Source organism: Macrosteles quadrilineatus, unplaced genomic scaffold, assembly GCF_028750875.1.
Source record: "Macrosteles quadrilineatus isolate MER2022 unplaced genomic scaffold, UCM_ALF_1.0 Scaffold_2__2_contigs__length_208266976, whole genome shotgun sequence".
Lineage (NCBI taxonomy): Eukaryota > Metazoa > Arthropoda > Insecta > Hemiptera > Cicadellidae > Macrosteles > Macrosteles quadrilineatus.
The window spans coordinates 16730736-16746957 of NW_026542595.1; the positions used below are offsets into that span (position 1 = coordinate 16730736).

General features: G+C 38.8%; 1 protein-coding gene across 1 annotated transcript in view; it reads right to left on the minus strand.

Moving 5' to 3' along the window:
• The window catches only part of LOC128985893 (insulin-degrading enzyme-like), a 154939-nt gene that overhangs the window by 85113 nt on the left and 53604 nt on the right, over window positions 1–16222 (minus strand). The window contains 3 exon segments of the mRNA XM_054405868.1: window positions 34–137; window positions 1987–2124; window positions 3771–3971. Of these exon segments, the coding sequence (XP_054261843.1) occupies window positions 34–137; window positions 1987–2124; window positions 3771–3971 (443 nt within the window).

Here is a 16222-nt window from a genome sequence, read left to right on the forward strand (position 1 = left end):
AATACAACTGAAAAGGTTTGATATTAATATTACCTGACATTATCTGGATTTAAGTATCCAAGGACTTTTTCAATCAGATCTGGACGCCAGACACTAAGTAAATAGCCTCCACTTAGAACCTCATCAATGGGATAGTCCTGCAAACATCAACTAACTAAAGCTAATCTCAAGAAAACACTGATTAGTTTTGTATGTTAATTTAGTAAAAGTTACAAACGATAAACAATAATAGTACAAAAGTAATCTCAAAGACGACAATTACATTTTAAAATAATCCATTCAATATTGTTGAACTGATTTCATTGATCAAAAAATAATGAACACTAATATAAAAACAAAAACCAATAGGGACGAAGTAGCAGAAAATCTTCGATTTGAAGCAATGATTCCATTCAAAAGATTTTCGAATCCATTCTATGCAACTCGATTCAAATCAATACGGCATTTTTCTATTCATACTTGTCAATAGAGTGGATTAACAATAATAAATTTACCACATTTGTGTAATGCAAATTTTTGTTGATGTGGTAGGCCTATTCATACATAACATATGAAATTTAGGTGAAAAAATATTTATTTTCAATCATATATTAGAAGAAACCGTATTGCTGGAAATGTCAGTGAGCTGCTTTACTTGCCTATTTTATAATTTTTACTTTCCGAATCATATTGAAGCATGTTACCTATTTTATAATATTGATTTTACAAATAAAGATATGTTTTGGTGTAAACAAATCAAAACATTTGTAAGATTTATACTGAAACTTTCAATTGGTTTGCATTGATGAGAGGATAGAATCAGACCTACAAAAATACCAAATTTATCAGTCTAAAACAATCTTACTTGTTAAGTATCAAGTAACAATTTTTCAGACTTGTGTTATTTTTAGGATGATTTTGGAGTAGCCTATCTTGTTTTGGCTATGTTTACAGTAGTAAAACATTCCTCACGCTGCTTACATCAAGACAAAAAACAAAACCTCTCCTCATTTGCAATGTCAAAACAAAAAATTATAAAACAATTAAAGCAATATGTACATGCAAAGAATTAATTAAATAAGAACGCCTTCGTAAAGGAAACGCAACATCAACGCGCTCCTGTATTGCCGGTATTGCATTGACTTTCTGCAGGCGTTTTTCGTATATGGATACTGACTCCCTCATGAATCAAATCGTTTTATGACCACTTTTGTGACCAAGTTTTGTGTGATCGTGATTCGATGCATTGAATCGGAATTTTGAACCAAGGAAATCTATTCCTGATGTCTCATTTAGAGGTGGCAAAATGTGGCTAATCCAAAGAGCAACTTTTTAAGTTTGAGAATGACAGTTTTATGTTATTCTAAAATTGATAGTTGAGTAGCGAGTTCCCCCATCTCAACCACAAAAGAGGGGTTGAATTCAGTTTTGGCTGAATATTTTTACATGCAGATTTCATTAAATATATGTCTCTAAAAAGTCATATTGTAGATGTCACATTCTCTTGATTTTTTGGCGTTGAAGGACGTTTGACGGATAAATCCGCTTGATGGTTGAAAATTGGGGACAGAAAGCAGATATTTCCTCCAATTCTGTAAACAGACTGGTCTCATGTTTGCACTACTTTTCCTCGATCTGTAGAAGCCCTGTGAACTTGTAAGTCACAATGTACTTCCAATGCTTAATACACTAGTTTTTTTTAATTTAAGATCTTTCAAGATCAAAAATCTTCTTCAGATCAACCATATACTGTAATTCATTGTTTTACTAAAATTTTGTCAAATTGCTTTTTATAATTGCTTCATAACCTGTTGTATTTGTAATGACAGTTTTCTGATGAGTTTCTTGACATTAATGAACAGATTCATCCGTCTTTTTTTATTTTGTGGAAAAAATTATTTGTTCACTAAAAAGTAAGTTGTTTGATATGTTTATTTAGAGTAAACTGTATAAAAAATTTCCAGAAATTAAAATCAACCAGTAATAGATTGGATTGAATATACTCACATGCAAATTGCCACAAATGTTTGTAACATAGCTTCTGGGCATTTCCTTATCTTTAAATCTAAAGTGCATAGCCATTATATCTTTATATTCTTCAAAAATCCATTCCTTAGGTCCTTCTTTCTTCAGCAGTGACACATACTGTAAAACGTAACAGTAGATTAATAATGTACTTTTTCCCTTAGAGTAAAAAATAACCATAATTTGAGTGAAGATTTAAGAAAATAGAATCAGCGGTCACAATTTGTTGTGGGAGTAGCAAGCACCAGGTCCTGTACAAGGGTCTGAAGACAAAGTAAGTCTCAAATTTAATTACTATACAATTGCTCTCAGTGGCAATTACAGATACTACTCAAAACTGCAGAGGCAGACACACAGCTGTGAAACATTATTTTGTATTGTATTTAAAATAAAAACAACACCAATATTTAATTAATTGTTGTATTGAGAGAGACCAAAATATTGGTTGTGGGTTGTGGCTATCTGTAATACACAGTCATGCTCAGTGATCCATATTCAAAAAGGGGCTTTTAAAAGGTTTTCAATTACTAATCTGTGTTATTTCATTGGATCACCTTGGATATTTTAATATAGGTAATAAAAAAAAAAAACAAAAAAAATATTTCTATAGCTCCTACATTAAAGCCTATACTTACTCTAAAACAAGCGCAAGTACAGGCAAACTTTTATTTTCTCCTGAGGATCTTAGATTTTTTTGTTGAGTATGAGGTATTTGGCCACAAGAAATTGATTGGAGTTGCTCACAAGGCTGGGAAAAATCCAGTTTCCATCCTACAGCCCTTGACAGTTCCCATGTTATCGGCAACACCTTTTTGTAGCGGCAGTTAACAAAAACAGCTGTTACGGGTTATTTTTATTGTCATAATTTGATTTGACGTGTAAACAAAAATAACTATATTGGTTAGTTTGGATTAAACATTTTTAAGAATAGTTGTATTATTTAGGTTGTTAGGTACATAATATTAGTGTTAAATGTTTTCAAGTTTAATTTTCAAGATTTAAAATGAAACGCAGAAGAATTCCAAAGAAAAAAATTACAGAATCTGCAAGGGATAGAAGCTGCATCGAGAAACAAATTTTACCACTTCGTCTACAACGGAACCAGATCCAACCAGCTCATATATCTCACCAAATATCTCAGAACCTCGGCCCAAGTCACGTATCGAAGAACAAAAGTAGTGAAATAATTTCAGATCTTATGGCCGAGCAACTATATGATATGATGAACAACTAACAGGCTGATCATTTTCAGAGTCGACCAATCGCTGCTCGACATTTGGAAGAACGTCAGCGCAGTGAAGTTTAAAATTCCTCAAACCTATAAAGTCGCCATGTCGGCAGATGAGATATATTATAGGCGAACAATATTCGAAAATTTGAAATACCGTGCTATCCTTGCTATACTTAATGCTGAAACTGGGAAGATAAACAACAAAATTATCCGAACGCTACTGGGAAATGAAAAGGTTTGCAAAAGTTTTGATTTAATAATCAACCCTTTTAATAAACGCTTATTGAATCCGAGCAAAGCTCGGTCTCCTGGTCATTAAATATTAGTGATGTTCTTATTTTAAATTGTATTCATTACAATATTACTAGTTCGTTTTGAAGACTTGTAAGTACTGTAATTTAACAACTATAAGGATTTTATCATTTTGCTATGAATTGTTAAAAACACACCTTTGTACTGTATTGGTAGACTATGTAGAGGAAGATAGCAAACAATTGACAGCAAATAGATTTATATATAGACATAATAGACAAACCTGAAACACCAGTTTCACAATGCTGTCCACATGCTCAATACCCTCTTCTGTGAGATCAACGTTGATGCCAAAGAATGAGAAGCCTCTGGAGCCATGGCGGACACCACCTACGAGACTATTGCACCAACCTCGGGACCTGAGCTCTGACAACAGACTGCCAGGGCCCTCGTGGCCAAACAGATGGCTCAGGTAGTGGCCCGGCTGCAACACACAATGTTATCATCTTAAATTGTTTACTATAAATTGGTATAAATACCTGCATTTTAGCGATCCTGTTTGTAGTTTAGTTGCTACCGGTTTCAACTCACATAGGAGTCTTCTTCAGGCTGTTAAAGATGTCTTCTCGCTTCATTCGAAGGTCGTCAATAGATAGTAAATAAATAAACAAAACACAAACATGTACACGAACATAAATATGAACATTTAGGGCTGAAAAATACTGAAACGGTAGGCCGACGGGACACGACGTGATTGGGCGGGAGTTATGTCTAGACTGCCGGTCAGGATCAACGTGGTCAGTGATGACGTCGTGCCTGGATTTCCCGATCAGCTGATAGTTTCATTCACAACTGTCCCTAGCTCCAGTATCTTAATTGCAGTGTCGTATATGTAATTCGATTGGAATGAAATCTTGTAGTTGATGATGTTAGGGCTGTCAAATTTAACGGCCCTATAGATTTTGAATTCTTCCATTGTGTTTCTATTGAATCGGTCGTTTGATAGATGTAGGATTTTCATATTACTGTCAATACTATTGTAATTGTGGTTGAGAGAAACCAGGTGTTCTGTGATGGTCGAAGTTTGTGCAGCTGTAGTCCTTTTCGGCAGATGTTCTTTAAACCTTTTACTAAAAGAGCGGGATGTCTGGCCTATGTAATATTTTGGACAATCACTACAATTGATTTGGTACACACCAGTTTTTTTAAGGTTGCTGTAAGTGTCTGGGGAGGTTTTTGTTAACAAAGATCCAAGTTTATTATCAGTTTTGAATGAGACTGTGATTCTATTGTTATCCATTAGTTTTTAGATTTGGTGCTGAGGAATGAACCATACTCATGCAGAAGGCATTGTCCATAGTGGAGAGGTGGTGTAACCAGGAAGGTCTAAGGGTCAATCCAATTAAGACCGTAATGGTGCCATTTACAAGGAAGAAAAATGTTGATATCACTAGAGTACCAACTCTCTTTGGTAATCAGATCCAGGTTAAGAGGGAGTTCAAGTACCTAGGATAGGAATAAGGCTGGACGACAAGCTCACATGGAACAGCCATTTGGCACTTATAACGTAACGCTCTCAGACCAAACTTATGATGATGAGACGGGCTGTTGAGAAGACCTGGGGTCTTAAGCCCACAAATGACAAATACACTAGGGTTGCAAGACCGTTGATGGTGTATGGGCTCGGTGGTCTGGTGGACCAAGGTAATGCAAACTACCGCTGTAAAGAGACTACAAAAGATCCAGCGAGTGGCATGCCTCAGCAACACAGGAGCCATGAGAGGCACTCCAACTGCTGCCCTTGAAGTAGTGCTAAACCTGCCACCTCTTGACATTATTATGAAAGGAGAGGCAAGGATGGCAGCCTACAGAATGGCTTGCAGTGGCAACTGGAAGTTTAATGCCTCCAGTGAGCACACAAGAATTGTGGACAAGGTGCAGATGAACACCTTGGAAATGTTACCAGACACGATGGTGAAGATCACAGATCTAGAAAAGCCAATGTCAACATTGTTGACAGGGCTGCCTGGGACAAGGGTGAATCTGAATACATGAAAAGGGGGATCACTTGGTATACGGATGGCTCGAAAAAGCTAACGGGCACGGGGGCTGGAATATATGGAGTCAGACCCATGGCGCAGTTCTGCGTAAGCCTGGGGAAAATGGTCACTGTATTCCAGGCAGAAATTGTTGCCCTGTCCAAGTGTGCAAGAGTGTGTTTGAAGCGTGGTCTTACAGGCCACACTGTATACATGAACTCAGACAGCAAAGCAGCACTAATGGCACTTGACAGTTTTGACTTTACCTCCAAGGCTGTATGGGACTGTCATCAGGCCATGGGAAAGAACAACAAGATTATCCTTAGTTGGGTTCCAGGGCACAAAGGTATTGCTGGCAATGAGGGAGCTGACAAGTGGGCAAACAAAGGAGCTGAAAGCCCGCTTATGGGTCCAGAGCCGACGTGTGGTATTGGTTACAACACAGGACGGAGATCTGTCCACCAGTGGGTGGGCATAGAGCATCGAAGGAGCTGGGAAAGAACAGAAAGCAATGTACAGTCAAAGAGAATGCTGCAGACACCTACTGGTGCGATAGCAGCAGATGCCCTTGGGCTGAATAGGAAGACCCTGCGGAAGGTGGTTCGCTTCATTAGCGGCCATTGGGTATCTACACAAGATGGGAATTCAAGTTGAAAGCCTCTTATGTAGGAAATGTGGAGAGGAGGAGGAGACAGCATTCCACGTGATATTTATGTGGCCAGCCCTAAAAGGGCTGCGCATGAGATCCCTCGGCCTATCGACTGGAGATCAAAGGGAAGAACAGGTCACCATAGTCAAAAGGATCTCATGGTTCACAAAGGACCTGGGATTTGACAGAGAATGAGGGTGCACAATAAGCTGTTCCAGATGCGCTGAGTGTCCATAAAATTAATGGAAAGTAAATTAAAGATACGTCTTATAACACTTAAACATATATTTACGCTTATACTGTTACTCACAAAACGGTAAATATACAAAAAAGATGGTAAGTGGTGATGGATTTTGATTGGACACTCCAATCATCATCAGACCTAATAGGCAAATGACAAGAATCTTGAATGGCGTCCCTACTTATACCCTATTGGCTACCGGAAGCACCGGCCAATACATTTTTATAAGTACAACTGGAATCAAAATTTACTTGTTGATTAATCAACTTATTTCTATTTTTACATTTTTCCTTATAAATATACAATTCTCCCCAAGCATTCATTACATATCCTTTCTTACAATTCTTCAAAATACATAGATTATCCTATCCTCCATTTTTCCTATTGAGTGTCCATTAACAGGTGATGTGCGACATTTGATCTTTCCGGTTTGTTGTTTCTCCATGCAGATATGTGGTTTTTGAAGTGGTTGACGAAGTTCACAGTCTGTCCAATGTAGAAGCTATCACAATCGTTACAATTAATTTTATAGATGCCCGAAGCATCGAATCTGTTACAATCTTCTATTTTTGGATGCAGTATTTTACTCATGGTGTTCTGAGTCCTGTAGGCTATTGAAAATCCGTATTTCTTGAATCTGTTAGCAGACCTTTGTGTTGTAGTCCCCGTGTAACTAAACGTGACATATGTGGTGTTTTCCTCTTTTATCTCTTCTAATGTTGTTCTGCTGTGTAGTGTATTCTGCCTATTGATTTTTCTTCTCGTCTTTCATCGCGATGTCCTCTATTGTCTTGGTTCGAAATCCATTAACTTGAGCGATCTTCTTAATGGTGTCCAGTTCTTTCTTCCTATTGGCTTAGCTAAGTGGGATCTTATAGGCTCGGTACAGCATAGATCTAAAGGCTGCGGTCTTGTGGATTGTCGGACAGATAGACTTGCTGTTTATTGTAGCGTCCGTTTGCTTAGGTTTTCTGTAGATGTCAAACTCGATCTTGCTGTCTTTTCTCTCTAATGTGAGGTCCAGGAAGTTGATCTTTTCGTTTTCTTCAAACTCGTTGGTAAAGGTGAGGTTCGGATGGTGGCTGTTAAGTGTCTGCATCATCGTTTCGTACTCTCGCTCCTGGGTTTGTCTGAAGATAACCAGAATGTCGTCTGCATATTTAACATACAGTTTTACATCATGATTCTTTCTTAAATTCGTTAACATTTTTTTTCCTGATTCTGAAAAATATTTCTGACAAAATTGCCGAAAGTGGACTTCTCATAGCTAAACCATCTGTTTGTTCGTAAAATCTATTGTTAAATATAAAATAATTTTCATGATGGAATGGCCTCTAGATCGTCTGAATAAACTAATATAGGTTTAAATTACCTGTTTTCTGTCAAAACGATCAGTTTAGTAGTATGATGACTACAGCTGTTTCGTGCTTAAAAAATAGCACATCTTCAGGTCCAGAATGTCTTGCTAATCCCTCATGTAGAGTTCGTCAAAAACATAAACAAATAAATAAACAGGACACACATACGGATATGACACACACGAAAATACATTTAATAAACTGGTCGACCAGACGCTGATTCACGAGACACGGCGCCGGTGGAAGGTAAGTCTTGTAAGAATTGTTTTTAAGCGACTGTCGCGACTTACCTTCCACCGGCGCCGTGTCTCGTGAATCAGCGTCTGGTCGACCAGTTTATTAAATGTATTTTCGTGTGTGTCATATCCGTATGTGTGTCCTGTTTATTTATTTGTTTATGTTTTTGACGAACTCTACATGAGGGATTAGCAAGACATTCTGGACCTGAAGATGTGCTATTTTTTAAGCACGAAACAGCTGTAGTCATCATACTACTAAACTGATCGTTTTGACAGAAAACAGGTAATTTAAACCTATATTAGTAAAATAATTTTGTTTCAAAAACAGTCACAAGCAATTTTACAATCCGATTGACATATTCATTTTCTAAACTATTCTGTAAAAGCCTACATTTAACAAGATCTACAGTTTCAGATACAGGTATGTTGGTGTACAGATTTGAGATATCAAATGAGACTAGCCTACTATTTGAATCTATATCTATGTTCTTTACACGTTCAACAAATTCATAACTATTCTTTACATTGTATATATATTCTAATTCTAAATCATTGCTCAGCTTACTTGCTAACAATTTTGAAACATTGTAGGTAGGAGCACATTTAAAGCATCAATCTCTATTATTACAACTGGATCGCGAGCTGTACTGCTCAGAGATACACACGTATTGGTCCGCCGCTTCCCCCACCAAGTAGTGTTGTTACTGTCTCTCTCTTACTCATTACGTCTTTTGGCGATTCCGCGTTTGTGCTCACAAAATACGCTATATCTCTGTTCATAGTGGCTCGATTGTCAATTTGTTTACACAGTTGTAATCTGCATGAAATTGCGGAGATTATGGTATATGACAGTAACAACACTACGTGGTGGGGGAAGCGGCGAGCGGTCGGACCGAAAACCCAGCACACAGCGCGCGATCCAGCTGTAGTAATAATAGAGATCGATGATTTAAAGTTAACTAAGGGTCTGATGGGAACATTCTTCATGTGTATTTTCGGGATCCCTTTCATCAAGGGCGGTTTGGAATTTAGGATGTTCATCTTCTGTCGACATTCTTCGGTAATCACTCTGATGCATCTCTTCACTCACTCTGATGCATCTCTTCACAACGTCGGACAGCTCTTATTGGTACCTCTGGGTTGGATCCTTTTTCAGCTCTTTGAAGTTATTTTCTTTGATGAAATCTTCAGTCTTCTTTATATATTCTTCTTTTTCAAGCACTATGATGGTGTTGCTTTTGTCCGCTTTTACAACGATTGAACTATTCTCTTCCAGTTTCTTCTTTATTTTGTTGCATGTCTTCAGTTCTTCCTTTCTGCTGGGATTTATGGGTCCTTGGCTGGTGAAAGCGTTGGCTGTCACTTCCTTCCGAACGGCATAATGGTCTACTTCTCTGAGTGATTTTACATTTGCTTCAACGTCAGTAGCTAGTAGTTTGTTTTCGTCCATCATCTTCATTGGGAAATTGTACTTCATTCCGTAGTTCAGTATTTTCGTTTCTCCTTCACTGAATTGAATATCTGTAAGGTTGATGACTCTCTTCTGGAACTTGTGTCCTGTAGTGGTCCTATCCAAGTCTTCAATAGGTGTGTTCTTCTCTACGAGCTTGTCTAATTTGTCGTTTATTTGTGAATATTTCCAGTCCATGGCGTCTTCAACCTCTTCACTGACGACTTCATGTAAATCGATCACCACTGTAAACTCACCTCACAATATTCATTTAGGCTAGGCCTATTCTATAAATGTTTAAAGTTAATAAGTTAACAAGAATATATGAATTACAAAAGGTGTTTTATTTAAACAAATGAACAAATATGCAATGAGATTTAAAAGGCTTAACGTTACAATGAAAGGACTGACAATGGTGTGTGGGGTTGAAATTCAAATGAAATAAAAGATAAGTTTGAATAATAAAGGCTCAAATAATTTAGATGTAATATATCTCAGGGTAGGGTGTCGTGCTGGCTCGAATGCTAAGAATTAATAAATTTAATAGTAGGCTATCCAAATAGGCTAGGGATGGACGGGTCCCGAAATTTCGGGAATTTTTCAGGAAAAAAATATTCCCGATTATCGGGACGGGATTACATTTGACTAGGGAATTTTTCGGGACGGGATTTGGTCCGATCGTCGGCGATTTTTCCGCTTCGCGAGTGCCGATATCGCTGTTATTGCGAGCGATAGGTCCGCGAACGCAGGAGACGAAGTCATTTCGACGATTACGCCGTGACCGCGGAGTCATAACGACGATCGCGCCGTGGCCGCGATTATTGCACCGACGATCGCACCGTGACCGCGAGTCATAACGACGATCGGGCTGTGACCGCGGAGTCATACCGACAGTCACGCCGTGACCGCGGAGTCATAACGACGATCGCGCCGTGACCACGAAGTCCTACCGACGATCGTGCTGTGACCACGAGTCATACCGACGATCACGCCGTGACCGCGAGTCATACCGACAATCGCGCCTTGACCGCGGAGTCCTACCGACGATCGCGCTGCGACCACGAGTCCTACCGACGATCACGCCGTGACCGCGAGTCATACCGACAATCGCGCCGTGACCGCGGAGTCCTACCGACGATCGCGCCGTTACCGCAGAGTCATACTGACGATCACGACATGACCGCGGAGTCATACTGACGATCATGCCGTGATGGTGAGTCATACCGACGATCACGACATGACAGCGGAGTCCTACCGACGATAACCCCGTGACCGCGGAGTCATACCGACGATCGCGCCGTGACCGCAAGTCATACCAACGATCGCGCCGTGACCGCGAGTCATACCGACGATTGCGCTGAGACCGCGAGTCATGACGACGATCGCGCCGTGACCGTGGAGTCATACCGACGACAACCCCGTGACCGCGAGTCATGACGACGATCGCGCCGTGACCGTGGAGTCATACCGACGATAACCCCGTGACCGCGAGTCATGACGACGATCGCGCCGTGACCACGAGTCATACCGACGATCGCGCCGTGACCGTGGAGTCATACCGACGATATCCCCGTGACCGCGGAGTCATACCAACGATCGCGCCGTGACCGCGAGTCATACCGACGATCGCGCCGTGACCGCGAGTCATGACGACGATCGCGCCGTGACCGCGAGTCATGACGACGATCGCGCCGTGACCGTGAGTCATACAGACGATCACCCCGTGACCCGCGAGTCACAAGTTTCTATAGGTACCTGTAAATTGTTACCCATTTTTTTGTTTTTATAGATCAGTGCCACAAATGGTAAAAATTGATTTCGTACGTCTTTTTTGGTAACTGCAATACAGTACTTTCTTTTTATGCACAGAAAAAAATCCCGTCTTGTCCCGTCCCGAAAATCGGGAAGGAAATAAAAATCCCGTCCCGTCCCGTCCCGAACTAAAAATTCAATCCCGTCCATCCCTAAAATAGCCCTAATTAAGGTGATAAACTTACAAAATCCCAACAATGAAAAAATCTAATTTTGATGTTGTCCAAAAGGTAAGTCCAATTAGCACTGAATTTAAAAGAGTTTAAAAGAAAAGTTTATACTTAATTTTGAAAATAACAATGATGGAGTTGAGTCCTCTTGTGGTTTACTGTTATATAACTTGATATAAACTGGTTTTCTTGTTGACATTAATTAATTTAATTTAGATAAAATCTAGAATCCTTCTTTTAACTAACAGTTTCAACTTCCACTATGGCTTCCTTCTCTCTCCAATCTCATTGTTCACATAATTCATTGTTGAACATGTGATGATGTGGAGTAGTATGAGTGTAAATGAAGATACCTGGGCCCTATATATCTTCCTCTAACCACTGCCAAATCACGCACATTTCCTGTCGTAACCCAACTCTATAGCAAGAATTAATCTAACTCGTCAAAGTGCACAATATTACCTTAGCTGCCTATCACAGCCAGCTTTTATGTTCATAATGTATCTAATTATAATATAATGTACAGAGAAATATATATATATATATGGACTTATTCTAATTCGTGAAAAAGGTTACTAGACTTAGCAAATGTGAATTCCAAATTAGTGATAATAATTGCCAGACCACGACCTTTCGAGAACCTAATAAATTACATAATTGAATTACTATCTACCCTAACCTACACCCTTCCCCAACCCCTACTTCTATTAGCTAGACATCTTAGGCTACAGTTACTTATCCGGTTAAGTTGTACAGCTCCGGGCACTCGACACACACTACTGGTCTCTTGGCTCGCTGCGCGTGCCTACCCGGGCCGACTGCGCGCGCATCCGCGTCACGTGACTTGCGCTATTGTAGCGACTTGCTACATCCTCCCCCCGGCGGGGTTGTTTTTTTTTCTTTTCTTTTCTTGTTTTGGGGTGATTTTGGGTTTTGGGAAAGATGAAGGACAAAGAATTTTTTTTTTTTTTTTTTTTTTATTGTGCTCGCCGTGAGATTGTGTCGTTGTGACATCGGTGTCGGTGTGGAAATGTTCCAACAGTTTTCTGCACTCCTTTTGGTTTGGCTCATTTGAGGTTATAATGTGTGTCGGTTTTGCTTATAAACTATTAACTATTTTTTTTTTCTAAACTAAAGGTAACTATGGTTTTGAATGAATTTCTTATAACTATGTTTGGTGGGATTGCTTAATCTAACCCTGCGCTAAAAAAATGTGGGCGGGCGTATATCAGTGATAGATTTCATTAAGTTGGGTTGAGAAGGATCTGTTTGCTGATGAAACTGGATATATGGCTGATGATGATGAATTTGGGAATGTTGTCGAAATACTGAAGGTTGATGAAATTCGATGGATGTACTGAAGTTTGGTAATTGCTGGTAAATATGGAAGGTTGCTGAAGTTTGATGAGTTTCTTGAAGTTGAGTAGTTGGAAGAATGAAGCTGTGTAATTGAAGAATGAAGCTGGAGCAATGTTTTGAAGTTCTTGAAGGTATACTGTTGTGATGTGATGTGACGTAGTTTCGTAATTAGCTCTTGAGCCCTTACTAAGTTCGGGGCGCTAATTATATCGCTGGTCGTCTCTTACTGTTGAATAAATGATGTTGAGTTTTGAAGTTGATATGCGGTTGATGATACGTTGACTCAGATGTGAATTTGGAGATTGTTCGTTTGATGTTTAATTATTTTGGTCTTTGTTATCACTGATATATTCCCTGGATATTCGGTAAAAATTCATCGCGACTACTCTACTTAATTTTACTATTGATACTTATGATCTAAATGAATTTACTAACAATAAGAAATTGTTCTACCTAATAAAAAGAAATTTAATTTACTGAGGATAAAAGGGAAAAAATCTAATGTTTATCTACTTAAATGCTATGGATTTGATTGACTGGGAGATATATTACTAAATTTCTGTTGATTTACTAATAATTAATTAATTAACTAGTGTGACACACATTATACACTCTTTCAGTTTGGATGCTATTCGTGGTTGAATGGAGTTTCGAAAGTCTGTTGGTTGATGTAAGGAATGATAGTGTTATTGTAAGTGTACATTCATTCGAAGCTCCTCTAGTGCCAATTGTCAACAATTATGCACAGAGGTATTAAATAATAATTATTTATTCCACCATATTTCCACAAATATTGTTTTAATATGTTCCTTCAATGTGAAGGATTGATCGGTGCTTGGTTTGATTATTTATATAGGGCGGAAGTAGAGGTATGAATGGAACAGATGTTTGTACTGATAACGACGGTGTTATCTCGTGCCTGGCGCTTGCTATTGTCTGTTCCCTACTAGTCCATTTCTTCTCTGTCACTCAGCAACATAAATATATTTATATATATTTTGTATTTTATTTTAACGCATGCAAAAGTGTATAACACATAATAAACATTTAAATTACCCTTTATAAATATAGTACACAAACTCTTCTTCTACGCTCAGAATTCTGCTTGTTATTTACAAACATATGGATTGTAGTGTGCGCTGTTATCTACTTTGATAACGATTGTATTACGCCTAAATACCATATATCTTATTTTAATATACATGGATGACTTTGCTTACTTAATACTTTTTATGCTATCTCGTATTTATCTTTGTGACTCAATTGTTTACATTAACACTGAAATACTTAATTTTACTTAATTCTACTTAGTTCTACTTAGTTCCACTTAGTCCCACTTAGCCTAATTACCATAGTTTAAAGTCTAGCTTGGTCTGTAGTCAGTTGTCTCGTTCATGTGCTGTCATTTTTCAGTCCAGTACTGTTAGTGAGTGTTTGTTGTCATAAGTAAGCTATCGGCTGCACTATTCATATGACAGTTGCAATCTGTCATAAGAATGTGTTATGGCGAACGATTCCCGTCATAGCCAATTTGAGCAAATTAAAAATAAAAAATTACTTAAAAAAAAATTAGTCGTTTGCTCAGATTGTAGGTTTTAAGGGGATTGAAAAGGTTGTTGATTACGGGGGTCTTGAAATGCATACATTAAGTACAAACACTATGACGTGTTTCGCTGCCAACTTGCCATGTGTTGTCGCTTCCGGCTTTCCGGCCAAGCGGTGCGTCGAGAGGTGTAGCCGCACCCTCTGTGAAAGTACGGCTTAGACTCAACTCCCAACACCCTATCAGCCGGGGCCGGAGTTGTATTGTGTACAGTATTGTTGTGAAGTATTGTTGTAGTCAGTCAAGTTACTCGAGATTTCTTGCTAGATATTTTACTTATAACTAATTAAACTAGGCTAAGGTTCTATTGTGCACTTTGACGACGTTTTTTTTTAATAAATTGGCTGAAAAAATCGTTTCAATTGTGAAATGTGGGCTTTTGTCACAATCTTACCTGTTGAGGGATTTACTAGTTTTACTGACACTGGTGATGAGAAACTGTCAATCACGCACGGTTTTGACCAGGCGTATTGGAGTTTATAATTGACGTTGTCTATTGATTTGGACTGTGGGTGCATTTTATACATTACCCAATCGCCCACTTTGTAAGGATTGGGTTGACGACCGCTGTTATAGTATTGTGTGCGTTTTTCTCTTGCCTTCCGTAGATTATCAAGTGCATGTTGCCAGCGATTGTCTGTGGTTGGTTGAGATTCTTCCCCAATTAATTTATTTAAATCCCAGGCTAGTTGTAGTGGATGGTTAATTTCTCTCCCCAAAAATAAGCTTGCAGGTGTCGAACCGGTGCTTTCATGTTGAGCGGAGTTAAATGCTATTTGAAACCAATTAATGTTTTGATCCCATGTTTGGTTGTCAGAATTGTGATATATCCTCATAGCAACTTTAAGATTTTTATTGACTCTCTCTACGTTGTTTGCGCTTGGGTTGTACGGTGACGTAAATATGTGTTTGATTCCGAAGTTTAAACACATTTCCTTCATTTGTTTCGATTTGAAAGATGGTGCGTTGTCTGATACTAAGTATTGCGGGAAACCGTAGTGTGAGAATATGTGTTTTGTGAGAAGTGTAGTTGTGGTGGCAGCTGTCGCGTTTCTAGCTGGTAAAAGAATTACAAACTTTGAAAATGCGTCTACCACAGATAGTAGGTATGAGTTGCCTGACTTTGTCCTAGGAAGTTTGCCTACGTAGTCAATGTACACTTTTTGGAATGGTTTGGTTGCTAGATCGGATGATAATTCGCCTACCCTGGTGTTCGGAGCTTGTTTGGATCTTTGGCAAGAGAGACATGTTCTGACTTTGTCGGCTATTATTTTGTTTAAATTTGGTGACCAAAAAAATTGATTTATTTTATGTATAGTTTTCTTGATTCCTAGGTGTGCTGATGTAGGTGCTAAATGGTAGTATGTAAAAATCATGTCAATTAGTTTCGTGGGGAGTACTATTCGTGGTGTCTTTTGGCCGGGTGCTAAATGCATTAACACTCCGTCCTTTACTGTATATGCCTGGTTTCTATGTAATTTTGATCAACGCGGGGTCGTCTCTTTGATGTTCGTCGATGTTTTTGAAAGCCTCTGGGATTCTCATCAAAATGTTTACTGAATGTGTGTTAGTGTCTTCTTTTAGTGTTACTACTGTTGGTTGTGTGTCGGCGTCCTCGTATAGCCTAGATAGACAGTCGGCGACTGGATTATCACTGCCTTTTATGTGCTCTGAGTGAAATTGGAAAGAGTTAATGAATGTTATCCATCGCACAATTTTACCTACTTGTCGTGGATGATTTAGAAGCCAAGTTAATGCTGAACAATCTGTTTGAAGTGTAAACTCCCTGTGTTCGAGGTATTGTTGGAATTTTGT